Below are 21,625 nucleotides of genomic sequence, written 5' to 3' on the forward strand. Positions count from 1 at the left end.
ACAAAAGAGACGGACATGTTTGAATTCCTACCCATAATAGTGTTCAACGTTCTCCACAGCTTTTTCCCATCACCCTTTACTTCATCAATTTTGTGCTGATAGAATCCCTTCTTCTTTCCTTCGTTTAGCTTGGTCACAAGATTTCTTCATTTACAATAACTTTGCTTATCAAACAAAGTACCAGATTTATCTGCAACTTTTTTGGCATCATAACGTTGAATCATTACATTTCTCAGCCCATCATCAATCCATGGGGCACCATTTGACCTCACAGTGCATTTTCTTGAAGGGGCATGCTTATCAGCTATACTCATGAATAACTTCATAAACAAACTTAGTGACATTTCAGGATCATCCTTACTACAAACTTCTAACCATTGCACATTCTTAATCTCATAGGTAGGGGTTAGAAAGTATTAGGTAGGGGTTAGGTAGTATTAGGTAGGGGTTAAGTAGTATTAGGTAGGGGTTTGGTAGTATTAGGTAGGATCAGGTAGGGGTTAGGTAGTATTAGGTAGGGGTTAGGTAGTATTAGGGAGGGGTTAGGTAGTATCAGGTAGGGGTTAGATAGTATTAGGTAGGGGTTAGATAGTATTAGGTAGGGGTAGGTAGTATTAGGTAGGGGTTAGATAGTATTAGGTAGGGGTTAGATAGGATTAGGTAGTATTAGGTAGTATTAGGTAGTATCAGGTAGGGGTTAGAGAGTATCAGGTAGGGGTTAGGTAGTATCAGGTAGGGGTTAGATAGTATTAGGTAGGGGTTAGATAGTATCAGGTAGGGGTTAGGTAGTATTAGGTAGGGGTTAAGTAGTATTAGGTAGGGGTTAGGTAGTATTAGGTAGTATTAGGTAGTATCAGGTAGGGGTAGGTAGTATTAGGTAGGGGTTAGGTAGTATCAGGTAGGGGTTAGAGAGTATTAGGTAGGGGTTAGATAGTATTAGTTAGGGGTTAGGTAGTATTAGGTAGTATTAGGTAGGGGTTAGATAGTATTAGGTAGGGGTTAGATAGTATTAGATAGGGGTTAGGTAGTATTAGGTAGTATTAGGTAGGGGTTAGATAGTATCAGGTAGGGGTTAGATAGTATTAGGTAGGGGTTAGATAGTATTAGGAAGGAGTTAGATAGTATTAGGTAGTATTAGGTAGGGGTTAGATAGTATTAGGTAGGGGTTAGATAGTATTAGATAGTATTAGGTTGGGGTTAGATAGTATTAGATAGGGGTTAGATAGTATTAGGTAGGGGTTAGATAGTATTAGGTTGGGGTTAGATAGTATCAGATAGGAGTTAGATAGTATCAGGTAGGGGTTAGATAGTATCAGGTAGGGGTTAGATAGTATTAGGTAGTATTAGGTAGTATTGGGTAGTATCAGGTAGTATTAGATAGTATTAGGTTGGGGTTAGATAGTATTAGATAGGGGTTAGATAGTATCAGGTAGGGGTTAGATAGTATCAGGTAGGGGTTAGGTAGTATTAGGTAGGGGTTAGGTAGTATTAGGTAGGGGTTAGGTAGTATTAGGTAGTATTAGGTAGGGGTTAGATAGTATTAGGTAGGGGTTAGATAGTATTAGATAGGGGTTAGATAGTATCAGGTAGGGGTTAGATAGTATCAGGTAGGGGTTAGATAGTATTAGGTAGGGGTTAGATAGTATTAGGTAGGGGTTAGATAGTATTAGGTAGGGGTTAGATAGTATTAGGTAGGGGTTAAATAGTATTCGGTTGGGGTTAGATAGTATTCGGTTGGGGTTAGATAGTATTCGGTTGGGGTTAGATAGTATTAGGTAGGGGTTAGATAGTATTAGGTAGGGGTTAGATAGTATTAGGTAGGGGTTAGATAGTATTAGGTAGGGGTTAGGTAGTATTAGGTAGTATCAGGTAGGGGTTAGGTAGTATTAGGTAGGGGTTAGATAGTATCAGGTAGGGGTTAGGTAGTATCAGGTAGGGGTTAGGTAGTATTAGGTAGGGGTTAGGTAGTATTAGGTAGGGGTTAGATAGTATTAGGTAGTATCAGGTAGGGGTTAGGTAGTATTAGGTAGTATCAGGTAGGGGTTAGGTAGTATTAGGTAGGGGTTAGATAGTATTAGGTAGGGGTTAGATAGTATTAGGTAGGGGTTAGATAGTATTAGGTAGGGGTTAGATAGTATTAGGTAGGGGTTAGATAGTATTAGGTAGGGGTTAGATAGTATTAGGTTGGGGTTAGATAGTATTAGGTTGGGGTTAGGTAGTTTTAGGTAGTATCAGGTAGGGGTTAGGTAGTATTAGGTAGTATCAGGTAGGGGTTAGGTAGTATTAGGTAGTAGTTAGGTAGTATTAGGTAGGGGTTAGGTAGTATTAGGTAGGGGTTAGGTAGTATTAGGTAGTAGTTAGGTAGTATCAGGTAGGGGTTAGGTAGTATTAGGTAGGGGTTAGGTAGTATTAGGTAGGGGTTAGGTAGTATTAGGTAGTAGTTAGGTAGTATCAGGTAGGGGTTAGGTAGTATTAGGTAGTATCAGGTAGGGGTTAGATAGTATTAGGTAGGGGTTAGATAGTATTAGGTAGTATTAGGTAGTGGTTATAGTTTTACGTAGTATTGGGTAGTGGTTAGGTAGTATTGGGTAGTGGTTAGGTAGTATTAGGTAGGGGTTATAGTTTTAGGTAAGGGGATAGAGGGAGGAAGACTTCCACCCCCACCACATTTCCCTCTCGGCTTCATTATTACGTCCTTCCCCCAATCTCTGTCCTACCTGACTCGTCGTCAGACTTGTGTTCGTTGTCGGAGTCGGTGAGTGTGAGGGCTGAGTTCTCCCTGCTGGAGAGGCCCGAGCTGCGGCGGGACTTGATCGCGTGACCCCCCCACAGCTGTACGGCGCGCTCCGGGGACATGACCCCCTCCGGGTCGGAGTCTGGATCGGAGCCGGCGCTGAGGGAGTAGCCCCGCTGCAGCAGGCCCAGCTCCGAGTGAGAGGAGTGGTAGGCAGCCTGGTGCTGGGTCTGGGTCTGGGCCTGTTGGTCACTCACTCCCAGCTCCGCCAGCGTGAAGCTCCCTGAGAACAGCAACAACCCAGTTAAACCAGACATATTATTCTAGGAGATTTCTTGGGGTTGGCAAGCTAAAGCAGGCATAAAAAGAGAAGTGACATTTAGGTGTGTTAATGTTTGCATTTCCTTAAAAACAGCATCTGAGATAAAGGGCACCATATGCAAGCTCAGAACCCGCACTATATACAAAGAGCTATATTAGAAACTCCAGGAATAAAACCAAGAGAAAACCAACTATGCAGATCTGAAGATAAGCAATGAAATCAATGGTGGGAAATGGGCCAGAGATGTCATTTTCATTATGACACATTTGTCTGACTGGTCGATGTGTTCCATTGTCAGAGAGATGTGAAAGAGTGAGAAATGACACATGACAGAAATAAAGAGATGAGATATACCAATGGTCCAGGTTATATGACAAAATACCCCATGGTTTGTAAAGGATTGATTGAAAACAGGGGTGCATTAAGCATGGTCGGGCAGCAGGAATTTAAATAAATACCATTTTAAAGTGATAGTATTATGTGAAGTTTGAGGGGGTTGGGGGAGTAGGGCTGTGGCGGTCATGATATCTGGTCAGCTGGTGATTGTCATTCAAATAACTGCCAGCCTCACGTTAATTGACCATTAATTAACATACAGATGTCCTCAAATTTGTTGGTACCCCTCTACAAAAAAAAATGAAGGCACAATTTTCTTTTAAATAACTTGAAACTGACAAAACTAATTTGCATCCACCATTGTTTATTCCATATTTAATAGGAGTCAGACCTTGCTTTAGATGTTTTATTCAACATATTATTGTAAATAATAAAACAAATGAAAATGGCATGGACAAAAATGATGGGAACCTTAACCTAATATTTTGTTGCACAACCTTTAGAGGGAATCACTGCAATCAAACATTTTCTGTAGCTCTCAATGCGACTTCTGCACCTGTTAACAGGTAGTTTGGCCCACTCTTCCTGAGCAAACTGCTCCAGCTGTCTCAGGTTTGATGGGTACCTTCTCCAGACTGCAAGTTTCAGCTCTTTCCATAGATGTTCGATAGGATTCAGATCAGGACTCACAGAAGGCCACCAGAATAGTCCAATGTTTTGTTCTTATCCATTCTTGGGTGCTTTTAGCTGTGTGATTTGGGTCATTATCCTGTTGGAGGACCCATGACCTGCGACTGAGAAAGAGCTTTCTGACACCGGGCAGTACGTTTCGCTCCAGAATGCCTTGATAGTTTTGAGATTTCATTGTGCCCTGCACAGATTCAAGGCACCCTGTGCCAACCGCAGCAAAGCAGCCCCAAAACATAACCGAGCCTCCTCCATGTTTCACTGTAGGTATGGTGTTCTTTACTTTGAAAGCCTCATTTTTTTTCGTCTGTGAACTTAGAGCTCCAGTTTTGACTCATCTGTCCAAAGGACATTCTCCCAGAAGGATTGTAACTTGTCAATATGCATTTTAGCAAATTCCAGTCTGGCTTTTTTATGTTTTTCTTTCAAAAGTGTAGTCCTCCTGGGTCTTCTGCTCAAAAAGCAATGGATGGTGTGATCAGAAACTGACGTACCTTCACCTTGGAGTTCAGCTTGTATCTCTTTGACAGTTATCCTTGGTTCTTTCTCTACCATTCACACTATCCTTCCGTTCAGTCTGTGATCGATTTTCCTCATGCGGCCGCGCCCAGGGAGGTTGGCTACAGTTCCATGAACCTTAAACTTCTTGATAATATTTGCAACTCTTGTCACAGGAACATCAGCTGCTTGGAGATGGTCTTGTAGCCTTTACATTTACAATGCAATGTCTATTATTTTCTCCTCAGACAAATCTCTCCTTTGCTTTCTCTGGTCCATGTTCAGTGTGGTGCACACAATGATACCAAACTGTTCAGTGACTACTTTACTCCGTTTAAATAGGCTGAATGACTGATTACAAGATTGGAGATATGTGTGATACTAACTAAAGAAACAAAGTAGTTTGAAATATCACTATAATCCAATTATTTATTATCTTTTCTAAGGGGTACCAATAAATGTGTCCAGGACATTTGAGAATCTCTTTGTAGAATAAGCAATAATTCATCTCTTTTCACAGCTTCTTTGCTTTATTCTATGACATACCAAAGGCATGCGAGTATATATGAAAAGATTGCTTTTAATTTCATCACTTTTCAGGAGGAATGAAGCATTATTTCAATGAGCTGTCAGGGTACCAACACATTTGAGCAAGTCTGTAAATGTGTTTAGCATCTCCGGCTGCCATGCATAGCCTACAAGCCACTGATACGGACCTTCGGAACGTCTACATTTTAAAACGACTAATATTTTTCCCCAAACTATTTGAGGGAGTGTGCACATGCGGCTATTCTGTGTTGAGTGTTTAAGAAATAAACAGGTCCTCCTATATGCTTAATTCTGAGTTATTTATGCAACTTTAGATGTGATACAAATATTTGGCTATATGTTTTGTTTTCTAATACATTCTAAGGCTAAATGATGCAACAAATTACGATTTGAATAAAGTTGCTTGAAAGGGAAGCGCTCTGCTCTGTTTATCTCGCAGGCTGTACACACTTCATCAGTCTCTCATTCACAATTTGATGAGCACTTGATAATATTCTCACCCAGTATTCTCAATTTAATCTGGTCTGTACATATAGCCAACTTCTTTAAAAATAGCCTAGCTGTGAATGGTATGTAACCCAATAACAAGGCATGCCTACAGTTGGGAATGTGTGGCAAGTCTGTCAGTGAACAGCGTGCAGACAAAACAGGCCTTTAGCAATATTTCAAATACAATTGTGTGAAAACACAGGTTGGAAGGCAAATGGCTCTTGCTGAAAAGAGTAGACTAATCTGTCTGAAGGCTACCAAAATATTTGATCAACTTTCAACAGTGGAGGCTGCTGAGGGGAGGATGGTTCATAATAATGTCTGGAATGGAATAAATGAAATGGCACCAAACATGTAAACCAGGTGTTGGATACCGTTCCATTGACTCCATCCTGGTCATTATTATGAGCCGTCCTCCCCTCAGCAGACTCCACTGACTTTCAAATATTGTTTGACAAAGTAAAATGAGAAAGAGAGAGTGAGAAAGAGAGGGAGAGATCAGCTTTTGACACGAACGCGTCGACCGTCACCGGCGAGCGAGCTGCGCATCAGAGTCAGTGAAAATGGAAAGCATTTTTTAGAACGATTATTTCCTCCTCATATTGTAGCCTACAAAATGTGTGTCTCCACCGACATGGGCTATTGATTATTGGCTATTGGCGCATTCAAGACAAGGTTGTTTTTATTGATCTCAGATTCTCAGTTTGTCAAAGTATTTCGATAATTTGTGCGATATTAAAAAAGATTCTGCCAGTCTCCTGTCGTGGGGGCACCCCCTCCTTCTCCGTGGCTGACGTGAGTAAAACATTTAAACATGTTAACCCTCGCAAGGCTGCTGGCCCAGACGGGATCCCTAGCCGCGTCCTCAGAGCATGCGCAGACCAGCTGGCTGGTGTGTTTACGGACATATTTAAAATCGCTCCCTATCCCAGTCTGTTGTCCTCACATGCTTCAAGATGGCTACCATTGTTGCTGTACCCAAGAAGGCAAAGACAACTGAACTAAATGATTACCGCCCCGTAGCACTTACTTCTGTCATCATGAAGTGCTTTGAGAGGCTAGTCAAGGATCATATCACCGCCACCTTACCGGCCACCCTAGACCCACTCCCATTTGCATATTGCCATAACAGGTCCACAGATGACGCAGTCGCCATTCACTGCACACTGCCCTATCCCATCTGGACAAGAGGAATACCTACTATGTAAGAATGCTGTTCATTGACTACAGCTCAGCATTCAACACCATAGTACCCTCCAAGCTCATCATCAAGCTGGAGGCCCTGGGTCTCAACCCCGCCCTGTGCAACTGGGTCCTGGACTTTGACGGGCCGCCCCCAGGTGGTGAAGGTAGGAAACAACATCTCCACTTCACTTCGCCACTGCCTGTTCACACCGCTATCATCCAGAAGGCGAGGTCAGTACAGGCGCATCAAAGCTGAGATTGAAAAACAGCTTCTATCTCAAGGCCATCTGACTGCTAAACAGCAATCACTAACTCAGAGGCTGCTGCCTATATTGAGACCCAATCACTGGACACTTTAACAAATGGATCACTAGTCACTTTAAACAATGTCACTTTAATAATGTTTACATATCTTACATTACTCATATCATATGTATATACTGTATTTTAAACCATCTACTGCACCTTGCCTATGCCACTCGGCCATCGCTCATCCATATACTTATATGTACATATATACTTATATGTACATATTCTCATTCACCCCTTCAGATTTGTGCGTAATAGGTAGTTGTTGTGATATTGTTAGATTACTTGTTAGATATTACTGCACCGTCGGAACTAGAAGCGCAAGCATTTCGCTACACTCGCATTAACATTAACATCTGCTAACCATGTGACCAATAAAATGTTATTTTATTTGATGTAAAATTACTTAGAATTGCATGAAAGGCGTTTTTAAAAAGGACACTTTTTTACAGGATCCTAGGCTGCTAAAAATGTTCTCCATGTGTGCAACTTCTGTAAGTGCCTCTACTCTACAGCTCTATGCCACTAATGTGATGATATGCATGCAATGCCTTATTATAAAAGGTGACTTTTTTTATCTCATGCGTTCCGGTACCTCAGAGCCCTCCAGGTCACCCCCCCCCCCCCCTTGAGCTCACATTTGGTTCTGGCACCTCCCGATTTACGAATTAAGCACTGGTCTTTACATATACTAAATAATATGTGTGAAATTAGTTTTGATTTCGACTGGTCCATTATCATGTACCTGTCGGAACACGGGGCAGAGGGATAAAAAGACGTCATCCCTATGCACTTGAATAGCCAATGGAGGACGCTTTTCCTGTGGTTCATTTTCATGCCAGCCAAGTAGGCTGTAAAGAAAAGCAATGTACTTAATATTAGGTAAAGTGAGATATAAATATAGTAGGCCTAGCCTATGGAAAGTTGATGGAATCCTCCTCTTTTTAATAGAGGCCATCAAAACTCTTTTCTCACACAATTGCATAGCATAGCCTGTAGAAATGTTGCGCAACAGGAACATGTATTTAACTCCATGCATCAAACAGCTATGAGGAGCTGTCTCTCCCTTCGCAACAGGTGATCCTATTCCGCTCAAACTCTGAATGCTAGGGCTCTCATGAAGTGTTTGATTTGATTTTTAATTGCGTTTGCATTGATGTCAGAGTGATTAGAGAGACAATAGAGTGCTGAGTACCGGCCATTAGCGACTGGCCATTAGCAAGTTTGGCAGGCTACTAATGACCATCTTCAGAATCAGAACACAGTTTTGGAGAAGCCTAGTTACCGTGACGACTCCTGACTGTTGGTGTGGCAGAAATACGGTCAACGTAACAGCCCTGCTTTCTGGAAAGAGGAATGCATCAGCAATAACATGGAACATGACTCTGCTCTTAACAAATCACAAACACACAGGATCAACCACCAGGTGTATGTGTTGGTGGCAGAAGGGAAAAGGTGGCAGTTCTGAGTAATGGATAGAGAACTAATAGTTGCAGCACTGCTGCATGTCAATGTGAAAACTACAACCTCCCCCATCTCATAAACAATCCCTTAATAAGGTACTTAAACTATGTGTTGAGACAGCCAGTCCGAGGAAGAGGTATGGGTGATCTACACTAGTTGCGCAAGGTGGCTGGTAGCCTTGCGGTCAAGAGAGTTGGGCCAGTAACGGAGGTGAAATGTTTGTCAATATGTCCTTGAGCAAGGTACTTAACCCTAATTGCTCCTGTAAGTCGCTCTGGATAAGAGCGTCTGCTAATTGAATAAAATGTCATGTGTAGAGTGGACATGGGTGCCAGGACAAAACAAATTACCTGAAATTAGAAAAACAACAGCAATGGTTTCAGCTTCAGGATAAGAAGCAAAAAGGATCAACCAATAAATTTTTCGCTGCACTAATTAAAACAATGCTGTGAATGCAATCTCTCACAATCAGCTGAAAAGAAGGAATACAATTAATAAAATGAACTCATTATAGATAACTGCAGTGAATTAATGATAAACAACATTAAAGGGACAGTCTTAGAAAGGACAAAAGGGTTGTATACTGTACTGTACCTTTAAGATATCAGGAATAGTATCACAGTACAATTATGGATATATCAATCATAAAGGAAAAGTAATCATGATCAATGTGGACGTATGTGTGTACTGTATAGACAAGCAAAAACACGAGATGATTGTACACAGCTCATAATCTCAGATCGAAAGCTCTGGGATTTCCAGACAAGACACCTTGTACAATTGTGAATATTAGATATTAGTATGGTGTAAGATGTGTATGAAATATTACAACATTTAACACGGGCATGATAGAAATATTAACACAATTAATGTAAAAACTATCGATATAAAAACAACGAAATGTGGGAAGAGTATCTGGATCCACCCATAGAAGGGGTAAGGGGAGTTGGTTTGGTTACTTGGGACGGGACACTGGAGTGCTCTTTACTGGTACTCAACAGGTACAGTAAGAGATAGGGGCAGAGTAGGAAGGGCAGATGCAGGGGATACTGGTCCAGCGTGACTGTGGCACATACCTGTGTAGTGCATACCTGTGTAGTGCATACCTGTGTAGTGCATACCTGACAGGAAATAGCTAATGCCGATGGGACCCAGCTCCACGTAGGCTGGGTGGGTAAGCAAGAAGACAGCACAACTCTACCATCAGTCACAAAAGATTCTCTGTACTGTACCGAACTGGATATCTCGTCTAGTATGGTTGTAATTTGTAAAACTTCTGCATTCTTATTCACACACGCTAAGATGTGGGAAAAAACTATACAATTAGAATGATAATGGTGATGTCACAGAAGCCTTTTCACTCTATTTCTCAACTGAAAACAACTGAGCTCTTTCACAAAGCCCCCAAACCAGAGCACCTATCTGGACCTTTGTTTAACCAGAATAGCAAACACGGGCGTGCAAAACTGATGATACAGACCAGATGTTTGACACCAAGCTTCCATTGATTAATGAGGGAGAAAGACAAGGTCATTTCTCTGACAAACACATTTTAGTCACGGCCCAGAATCTCCCTCAGTCCCAGTGTTGATGCACACACTTTACATATCCACAAACACTCAGGCCCTGCGAGCCAACAGCCCCTTTCAACGAGGTGCTGAAATAGGAGAGAGGAGGAGGCAAGGTCATTTGTAGAGAGACCTGTTTCTATGGCAACACAGCATTGTTCGCATGCCAGCAGGTACGACATTACTTCACTCGTCTCCTTTCAGGGCTCTCAAACGTCCTGATTGATGGCCTCATGCATATGCAAATGAGCTGCATGTCCAGGACAAGCAGAGTGTTTGTGGTCTGAAAGAGAGATAACATGAGTGCGTTAGCTGAGGTGACCAGGACAGACAGAGTGTTTGTGGTTTGAAAGAGAGATAGCATGAGTGTTAGTGGTTTGAAAGAGAGATAGCATGAGGGGGTTAGTTGAGGTGACCAGGACAGACAGATTGTTTATGGTCTGAAAGAGACATAACACGAGTGGGTTAGTTGAGGTGACCAGGACTGTCAGATCTAACTGCACATGACTGAACCTACAGCGATACGGGCCGTGTCCAGTGACAAACATGATGAAAAACATTTGTGTTGGAGCTTGGAGCTTGGAACCAGTAATGCTGGCTGAGCTGAGTAGCGCTGATTGAAAAAGACACCCAATATTTCCTGTGACAAAATCAATTTATTCTCAGAATGATACAACGAACAACCTAAGCCTCATAGCAAAAATCTAAATTCTGGAGAGCCCTAGGCAAGTCTGGGTTGTTAATATAAGTAATAATGCCAGAGATTTTGTTCCAAAGAAAAGTCCCTGCTGAGCTGAAATGGTGGACTCCCAGTCGCTTTCTCTGAAATGACTTCCGTTCTCAGGTACACAGGAGAACAGACCTTAATGAAAGCTCATAACTGTAATGAAATTGAATATGTTTCTTTCATTTTCTGTCCCAGAACTCCTTTCTTGCTTCACTGCATTTTCCCTGATTTGAGTTGAGAAAAAAACAAGGTGCAGCAGGGGAGAGAAGTTTGGAGGCATAAATGACGTATGGGTTTCACTTAAGTCTGAACATCAAGCGGAATTCAGACTTGGCATGCCTGGTTCTAATCAATGTCATTTATCTGCATTTCCTAGGCAAAAAGAGCAAAAACTTTCTTATTAAACTCTGCTCATGGCACATCTTCGATATCTATCAGCTGTACAGTGTCTAATCTCTCTCATCCATGTCCACACAGTGACAATGATCATCCTCATCATCATGTCCTCGTTGCTGCATTTAACATGCTCTCTGATCCTCAGTCACTTCGCATAGAGCGTGTTGGCGCATTGCTTTTCGGTCAGATCAGAGTCTGTGGGATGGAGTTTCAACCTTATGGATGCCCATTAAGGTCATGCCAGAGTGTCTTCTCCTGCTCGCCGCCTGATTGTTGAGCAGCTGTCTCTTTTATTCATGAGATTGCTCTTTGAGTACGTTTCCTTAAGTGTATTCTCCAGCCCATGGAGAACTCAAGAGTCCTCCATCACTGTATCAGGGTTCCACTCCCACCGTCATACTGCTGTGTTCCCTTATCTTCTCAGATGAGGAAGCAGCTCCCACCATCACTGTCACATGTGACTCGTTTCAGGAAGACAGGCGTATGTCGCACGTCACTACTTCACAGGAGAGGCTTTTTTTGGCAGAGATGCCTTCTGCAACATGTGAACTTTCATGTGCCTTAATAACAAACTTGTATGCCATCTGTAAATACAAATACACTTGCTAAACTACGAGCCTAGTTGGTTTAGCCACAGAAAAGTCTGGGACCTTCCCACAATCCATGATTGGCTGAGATAATGGATGGGCTGAACATGCCGAGAGAGGAGTTCAGATTGGTCTGCCATGTAGCACGCTTCTGTCCATCACATGAACTGCTCAGTATGTGTAGTAGATAATCCTTGCTACTCCGGCTGTTTTAAAATGTATAACGTTAGCCATAGAGAACTGTAAAAGTGTTGCTACTGCTCTCAACAACAGTGCTTCCCAGAATTTAGCAGGCTCTAGCGACAAAGTGGGAAAAAGTTGTCATGGACTGATGTTACTTTATGCACACGGTTGACTGGAGTGACTTGACACAACAACGGGCTAAACAAGCTGTAGCTGTAGCTACAGGTAAGAGTCTAGCTACATTATCAGATATAAGTTTATCATTTTGTCAGGAATAGTTTTCATTACAAGTTTAAGTGTACTGTTAGCTAGCTAGCGAACGTTACGTGTATGATCTGCGTAGTAATATTATTAATGTCTCAGGAAGCCATTTGCACTCCCTGTGGCTCAGTTGGTAGAGCATGGTGTGTGCAATGCCAGGGTTGTGGGTTCGATTCCCACAGGGGGGCAAAAAAAATGCATGAAATGAAATGTATGAATTCATTACTGTAAGTCGCTCTGGATAAGAGTGTCTGCTAAATGACTAAAATGTAAAATGTAAATGCATTCCTAGTTATTACCTAATGTTAGCTAGCTAGCTAACATTGAACCTAGTTGGTTAGCTTTAGCTACCTGCAGATTCATACTCCAGCATTTCATGGACGGTGGCTAGCTATGCCAATCCATTTGTACTGTAGCTATGGGTTGGGATTATGGTTAATTAATTCGCTAGCTAGCTACATGTCTAAACAAAAGACTTCACTTTGAAAGAAAATGAGCACATGACCCATCAAGTTAGCCAGGTGTGTCTTGGGGGTGATTATAGCATTTCTTTCCCATGACCCATCAATTTAGACAAGTGTCTGGGTAAACATCATCTCATAATTATACAACTATTTATACAATATTTTTATCTGGACACTTTCAAAGTCAGATTAGGATATAGGCCAAGGAATAGATGGTGTATTTTTATCTGGAGTTTTCCTCATTGTAGGCTACTACTTTCACCACTTTTAGTCTTGAAATATTTGGTTGCTAAGAGGGTGTGAACAATGCTGAATAAGTCTAGACAAACAAGAGCTCTCCAGTAGGTGCACCTAAACATTCAAGGGCCATTTTCTCAAAAGTTGGGGTTACACTTTTGTGAAATACTTTCCCCATTGTTCCTCAACTGCAGTGTATGATATAACATTTTGTAGCTGTGAGTCTCTAGTTTTATCCAATGTAAAAAATAAATAAAAAAATCACAATTTTCAAATTGGGTCACATATTGCTGTGTTGCCTTTTTAACTTCTCTGGTGAGGAGCTCCCAGCAGCACTTTTGCTGAGGATGAGTATACTCAGTATTTCATGTACAGCTGATTTGGACTATAATAGCTTGGAGGTTCATGGTTAACAAGATGCATTGCTCTCTGGCTTTTATTTGTTTTATTTGAACTTTATTTAACCAGGTAAGTCTTTGACAATACATTCTCTTTTACAATAACGACTGACTAAAATAACTGTGCAGCAAAAACACTCCATGCAATAACAGAATAAGCAAAAAGACATATTTGCAACACAGTGTTAAAAAAAAACAGGGGACACAAATAATATCTACTGACTCTAAAAGCAGTCACAGGGTGGATAACCAGGTGATGTAAACTGATAATGAAACTAGGGATGGAGATTAATTGGTTGAGTTTTAAATCCTGTTAGAGTTTATTCCAGTCAGTAGCAGCAGAGTGTTTAAATGTTTTGAAGCCAGAGTTGGAGCGGGATGGGGGAACAGAAAGGGAGATGTAGTTAGTAGAGCGTAGGCTGTAGGAGGACTGGGAGAAGGAGAGGAGTTGAACATCGACAAGGTCTAAAAACTATTCATTTAAAACAACTTTTGTTGGAGTTGAAGTTGCTACACTGTTCAGAAAAAGCTGAGTTCAGACAGAAGGAAATGGCTGAAAAGATATGAAAAGGTTGAGGAAGAACAAAGCCAGTAATAGCTTTTACTGGCTTGAAGCTAATTATCTTAGCAACAGGGGCTTAGTTGTGGCGAAGACATTAAGGGCTACTGTACCCTACCATGCTCATTTTCCAATCCAAGCTAATTTGCACCCATTCCAGTGCATCGTTCATCTTATACAAATAATGAGGGAACCACTGGTGTGGGTTCTGACTGGGACCCAGAAAGCTAATAGCACCTCTGGAAATGCAAGGAAACGCACTGTGGAGCTGGAATTACACTGGCTCCCTCCCCTTGGCATGAACAATAGCTCATTGCTAAATCAACGCAGATCTCTCCTAAAAGCACCACTGACTAAGATCTGAGCCTCCATTAGTAAACCATTGTGCAGATTTATGAAATGCAGCCAGTCTTAATGACACACTGTAAACCGCTATACCACTGGAGTACCACTAAGGCTAGCTCATAGCAGAGATCTGGAGGAGCACAGAACAACTCTTTTTCTTGTTCTAAATCCTGGATTGTGCTGGAGACAATACCACACTACAGGGCCAGTAGAGGCAGGAAGGCCATTGGGCCAAAACGAGATTACGACCCATGGCTGCAGTGTTCTGAGGCCAAGTCTTTTGTCGATGCTGTACTTCAACAGATAACCATATCAATGCCGCATGGCCATACATGAGGCAGAAGCAGCCAGAGAGCATTTCACAGAGGAAGAGGTCTCTATAGTCCTGACGAGATACAGGACAGGCCTGCTCACAGAACTACATGGAAACATAGATGCACTGCTTGCCCTCTCCTCAGAAAGGCAATGATGGAGACTCATGGTGCCAACAAGTGTTCCCCAGCAGGAATTCTGATATATCTTTTTACTTTTACCCCTTTTACACCCCAATTTCGTGGTATCCAATTGGTAGTTACAGTCTTGTCCCATCGCTGCAACTCCCGTACGGACTCGGGAGAGGCGAAGGTCGAGAGCCATGCGTCCTCCAAAACACAACCCAGCCAAGCCGCACTGCTTCTTGAGACAATGCCCGCTTAACCCGGAAGCCAGCCGCACCAATGTGTCAGAAGAAACACCCTGTACACCTGGCGACTGTGTCAGCGTGCATTGCGCCCGGCCCGCCACGGAGTCGCTAGAGCGCAACGGGACAAGATCATCCCTGCCGGCCAAACCCTCCCATAACATGGACGACGCTTGGCCAATTGTGCACCGCCCCATGAGTCTCCCGAACCAGGATCTGTAGTGGCACAGCTAGCACTGTGATGCAGTGCCTTAGACCACTGCACCATTCGGGAGGCCCCTAATTTTTTTATTTTTTTTTACGCTGATCTTAACTTTGTTTGTCCATAGCTGTTTTCGGTCATTTCCTATGACCAAAAACAGCTATGGACATCAGAACAGCAATAAATAACTTCGATTTGGATGAAAATGCCTCTAATCCCCGGAACTCGAAGGAGGAAGCGGAGTATTCACAACCCTGAGTCAATAATTTATTGAAGCACCTTTGGCAGTGATTACAGTCTTTCTGGGTAAGTCTTTCTGGGTAAGTCTCTAAGAGCTTTCCACACCTGGATTGTGCAACATTTGCCCATTATTCTTCATGAAATTATTCAAGTTCTGTCAAATTGGTTGTTGATCATTGCTAAATAACCATTTTCAGGCCTTGTCATAGATTTTCAAGTAGATTTAAGTCAAAACTGTAACTCGGCCACTCAGGAACATTCACTCTCTTCTTGGTAAGCAACTCCAGTGTTGACTTGGCCTTGTGTTTTAAGTTATTGTCCTGCTTATTTAATCTCCCAGTGTCTGGTGGAAAACAGACTGAACCAAGTTTTCCTCTAGGATTTTGCCTGTGCTTAGCTTCATTCCGTTTTTGTGTTCTTAAACTCCCCAGTCCTTAACGATTACAAGCACACCCATAACATGATGCAGCCACCACTATGCTTGAAAATATGGAGAGTGGTACTCAGTAATGTGTTGTATTGGATTTGCCCCAAACATAACATTTTGTATTCAGGACAAAAAGTGAATTGCTTTGCCAAATGTTTTGAAGTATTACTTTAGTGCCTAACTCCAAATAGGATGCATGTTTTGGAATGTTTTCATTCTGTAGAGGCCTCCTTCTTTTCACTCTTTCAATTAGAGTAGTATTGCTGTCACACCTGCTTCCGCTTCCCCTCCCTTGCGCTCGAGGGCAACAGGCTACCCTTCTTTACATGCACCTGTCACCATCATTACGCGCAGCAGTGCTCATTGGACTCACCTGGACTCCTTCACTTTATTGATTAACCCCTGTATATCTGTCTGTTCCTCGGTGGTGTTCCCTGTGTCCGGATTAATTGTTGTTATGTGTTCCTGTCCAGACGCTGTTCCTGTTCCGTTTCATGTCCGTCAGCTATTAAACCTTCACTCCCTGTACCTGCTTCTCATCTCCTGCGTCGATCCTTACAATTGTGGAGTAACTACAATGTTGTCAATCCATCCTCAGTTTTCTCCTTTCACTGCCATTCAACTCTGTAACTGTTTTAAAGTCACAATTGGCTTCATGGTGAAATCTCTGAGCGGTTTCCTTCCTCTCCGGCAACTGAGTTAGGAAGGACACTTGCATCTTTGTAGTGACTAGGTGTATTGATACACCATCCAAAGTGTAATTAATAACTTCACCAAGCTCAAAAGGATATTCAATGTGTGCTTTTTAACTTTTAACCATCTACCAATAGGTGCCCCTCTTTGCGAGGCATTAGAAAACCTCCCTGGTCTTTGTGGTTTAATCTGTGTTTGAAATTCACTGATCGACTTACATTTAATTGTATATGTGCGGTATAGAGATGAGGTAGTCATTCAAAAATCATGTTAAACACTATTATTGCACATGCAAATTTTGTGACTTGTTAAGCTAATTTTTACTCCTGAACTTATTTAGGCTTGCCATAACAAAGGGGTAGAATACTTATTGACTCAAGACATTTAAACTTCTCATTTCTAATTAGTTTGTAAAAAAAAAAATCAAAACATTACCCCATAATGTCAAAGTGGGGTTTTGTCTGTATGCCAGTGATAAAATTATTCTATTTAATACATTTTAAATTCAGGCTGTAACACAATGAAATGTGGAAAAAGTCAAGGGGTATGAATATTTTCTGGCACTGTACAGGCACTGTACATCTCGCTGGTTTTTCTATGCATCATCAAGACCAGAGGGCAGTCTCGGGTAAGACAAAGTGAGGAGGGGTGTGTCTCTTTGCTAACAGCTGGTGCGCAACCTCTAATGTTAAAGAAGTCTCAAGTTTTTGCACGCCTGAGAATAACATATGATAAGCTGCAGACCATACTATTTACCAAGAGAGTAAATAGTCCGCACTCAACGAGCTGTATAGGGCCGTAAGCAAACCAGAAAATCCACAACCAGAGGCGGCATTTCAGTGGCCGATGATTTTAATGCAGAGAAAATGAAATCCGTTTTACCTCATTTTTACCAGCATGATCACCTTTACTCTACACACAAAAAGCATACAAGACTCTGCCTCGCCCTCCCTTTGGAAAATCAGACCATAACTCTATCCTCCTGCTTCCAAGAAAAAACTCAAACAGGAAGTACCAGTGACGCACTCAATAAGAAAGTGGTCCAATGAAGTGGATGCTAAGCTGCAGGACTGTTTTGCTAGCACAGACTGGAATATGTTTCGGGATTCATCCAATAACATTGAGGAGTTTACCATATCGGTCACCGGCTTCACGAATAAGTACATCGACGATGTCATCCCCACAGTGACCGTACATACCCCAACCAGAAGCCATGGTTTACAGGCAACATCCGCACTGAGCTAAAGGCTAGAGCAACCGCTTTCAAGGAGCTAATATGGTCCACACACACCAACACCCTTGTGAAGAAGGCACAACAATGCCTCTTCCCCCTCAAGAGACTAAACATATTTGGCATGGGCCCTCAGATCTTCAAACAGTTATAATGCTGCACCATTGAGAGCATCTTGACTGGCAACTTCTTGACATCCGACCTCAAGGCGCTATAGAGGGTAGTGCCTACATCACTTGGGCCGAGCTCTTTGCCATCCAGAACCTTTAAACTAGGCGGTGTCAGAGGCAGGCCCTTAAAATTGTCAAAGACTCGAGCCAAATCATAGACTGGTTCTCTGCTACCTCGCGGCAAGCAGTACCGAAGCACTAAGTTTGGAACCAACAGGACCCTGAACAGCTTCTACCCACAAGCCATAAGACTGCTAAATATACTGAACAAAAATATAAACGTGTTGGTCCCATGTTTCATGAGCTGAAATAAAAGAGCCCAGAAATATTTCATATGCACACAAAGCGTATTTCTCTTAAATTTGGGGCACAAATCTGTTTACATCCCTGTTAGTGAGCATTTCTTCTTTGCAAAGATAATCCATCCATCTGACAGGTGTGCATATCAAGAAGCTGATTAAACAGCATGATCATTACACAAAGGCCACTCTAAAATGTGCAGTTTTGTCACACAACACAATAACACAGATGTCTCAAGTTTTGAGGGAGCGTGCAATTGGCATGCTGACTGCAGGAATGTCCACCAGAGCTGCTGCCAGAGAATTAATTTTTTATTTCTCTACCATAAGCCACCTGCAACATTGTTTTAGAGAATTTGTCAGTAAGTCCAACTGGTATCACAATTTTTATTTATTTAACTAGGCAAGTCAGTTAAGAACATATTCTTATTTTCAATGACAGCCTAGGAACAGTGGGTTAACTGCCTTGTTCAGGGGCAGAATGACAGATTTGTACCATACCAGCTCGGGGATTTGAACGTGCAACCTTTCGGTTACTAGTCCAACGCTCTAACCACTAGGCTACGCTGCCACCCCAATGCAGACACCACGTGTAACCATGCCAGCCCAGGACCTCCACATCTGGCTTCTTCACCTGCGAGGTGGTGTGAGATGACCCACCCGGATAGCTGATGAAACCGTGGGTTTGCACTACAGAAGAATTTCTGCAAAAACTGTCAGAAACAGTCTCAGGGAAGCTCATCTGCGTGCTTGTTGTCCTCACCAGCGACTTAACCTGACTGCATTTCGGCGTCATAACCAACTTCAGTGGGCAAATGCTCACCTTCGATGGCCACTTGCAGGCTGGAGAAGTGTGCTCTTCATGGATGAATCCTGGTTTCAACTGTACTGGGCAGATGGCAGACAGCATGTATGGTGTCGTGTGGGTGAGCAGTTTGCTGATATCAACGTTGTGAACAGAGTGTACAATGGTGGCGGTGGGGTTATGGTAGGAGCAGGCATAAGCTACTGACAATGAACACAATTGCATTTTATCGATGGCAACTTGAATCCACAGAGATACCGTGACCGATCCTGAGGCCGATTATCATGTCATTCATCCACCGCCATCACCCTATTTTTGAGAATGATAATACATTGCCCCATGTTGCAAGGACCTGTAAACAATTCCTGAAAACTGAAAATGTCCCAGTTCTTCCATTGTCTGCATACAAACCAGATGTCACCCATTCAGCATGCTCTGGACCGATGTGTACGACAGCGTGTTCCAATTCCCGCCAATATCCTGCAACTTCGCACAGCCATTGAAGAGGGGTAGGACAACATTTCACAGGCCACAATCAACAGCCTGATAAACTATGTGATTGAGATGTGTCTCGCTGCATGAGGCAAATAGTCACACCAGATACTGACTGGTTTTCTGATCCACACCCCTACTTTGTTTTTAAGGTATCTGTGACCAACAGATGCATATCTGTATTCCCAGTCATGTGAAATCCATAAATTAGGGTCTAATGAACTTATTTACATTGACTGATTTCCTTATATGAACTGTAACTCAGTAAAATCTTTGAAATTATTGCATGTTGTGTTTATATTTTTGTTCAGTGAAGTCAACCAAATAGCTACCCCGAATATCGGCATTGACCCTTTTGACTCATCACATACGCTGCTGATACTGTATATTATCTATCAAATCAAACTTTGTCACATGCGCCGAATACAACAGGTGTACACCTTACCGTAAAACGCTTACTTAAAAGCCCTTAACCAACAATGCAGTTCAAGAAAGAGTTAAGAAAATATTTACCAAATAAACTAAAGAAAAAAAATAATAAAAAGCAACACAATAAAAGAACAATAACGAGGCTATATACAGGGGGTACCGGTACCGAGTCAATGTGCTGGGGTACAGGTTAGTAATGAGGCTATATACAGGGGGTACCGGTACCGAGTCAATGTGCTGGGGTACAGGTTAGTAATGAGGCTATATACAGGGGGTACCGGTACCGAGTCAATGTGCTGGGGTACAGGTTAGTCGAGGTAATATGAACATGTAGGTAAAGTGACTATGCATAGATAATAAACAGCGAGTAGCAGCAGTGTAAAAAAAAATGGAGGGAGGGGTGGAGGTGGAGGTGTCAATGTAAATAGTCCGAGTGGCCATTTGATGAATTGTTAAGCAGTTTTATGGCTTGAGGGTAGAAGCTGTTAAGGAGCCTTTTGGTCCTAGACATTTGGTCCGACCACTTGCCGTGCGGTGGCGGAGAGAACAGTCTATGACTTGGGTGACTGGAGTCCTTGACAATTTTTTGGGCTTTCCTCTGACACCGCCTAGTATATAGGTCCTGGATGGCAGGAAGCTTGGCCAAAGTGATGTACTAGGCCGTACGCACTACCCTCTGTAACGCCTTACGGTCAGATGCCGAGCAGTTGCCATACCAGGCGGTGATGCTGGTCAGGATGCTCTCGATGGTGCAGCTGTAGAATTCTTTGAGAATCTGGGGACTCTTGAGGGAGAAAAGGTGTTGTCATGTCCTCTTCACGACTATCTTGGTGTGTTTGTACCATGATAGTTCGTTGGTGATGTGGACACCAAGGAACTTGAAACTCTCGACCCGCTCCACTACAGCCCCGTCAATGTTAATGGGGGCCTGTTTGGCCCGCATTTTCCTGTAATCCACGATCAGCTCCTTTGTCTTGCTCACATTGAGGGAGAGATTGTTGTCCTGGCACCACACTGCCAGGTATTTGTATTTGTATTTATTATGGATCCCCATAAGCTGCTGCCAAAGCAGCAGCTACTCTTCCTGGGGTCCAGCAAAATTAAGGCAGTTTATACAATTTTAGTGTGTGTGTGTGTGTGTGTGTGTGTGTGTGTGTGTGTGTATACACACACACATGTGTCTGTGCCAATGTTTATGTTGCTTCACAGTCCCCGCTGTTCCATAAGGTGTTTTTTATCTGTTTTTTAAATGTAATTTTACTGCTTGCGTCAGTTACTTGATGTGGAATAGAGTTCCATGTAGTCATGGCTCTATGTAGTACTGTGTGCCTCCCATAGTCTGTTCTGGACTTGGGGACAGTGATGAGAACTCTTGTGGCATGTCTTGTGGTGTATGCATGGGTGTCCGAGCTGTGTGCCAGTAGTTTAGACAGACATAAATAAAAGTAGTGATGAAGCCAGGAGAGATTGACATGCATATTATTAATATTAGCTCTCTGTGTACATCCAAGGGCCAGCCGTGCTGCCCTGTTCTGAGCCAATTTTCCTAAGTTCTTTTTTGTGGCATCTGACCACACGACTAAGCAGTAGTCAAGGTGCAACAAAACTAGGGCCTGTAGGACCTGCCTTGTTGATAGTGTTGTTAAGAAGGCAGAGCATC

The 21,625-nt window shown here is 42.5% G+C and overlaps 1 protein-coding gene across 1 annotated transcript in view; it reads right to left on the bottom strand.

The window, feature by feature from the left end:
* Positions 1 to 2,578: 2,578 nt before the first annotated feature.
* The window catches only part of LOC123742502 (teneurin-2), a 36,083-nt gene continuing 17,036 nt past the window's right edge, over positions 2,579 to 21,625 (bottom strand). The window contains exon 2 of the mRNA XM_045717389.2: positions 2,579 to 3,017. Coding sequence (XP_045573345.1) covers positions 2,689 to 3,017 — 329 coding nt within the window. The 3' untranslated portion in view covers positions 2,579 to 2,688. The remainder of the gene's footprint in view (positions 3,018 to 21,625) is intronic.

Source organism: Salmo salar, chromosome 04, assembly GCF_965601325.2.
Source record: "Salmo salar chromosome 04, fSalSal1, whole genome shotgun sequence".
Taxonomy (NCBI): Eukaryota; Metazoa; Chordata; class Actinopteri; order Salmoniformes; family Salmonidae; genus Salmo; species Salmo salar.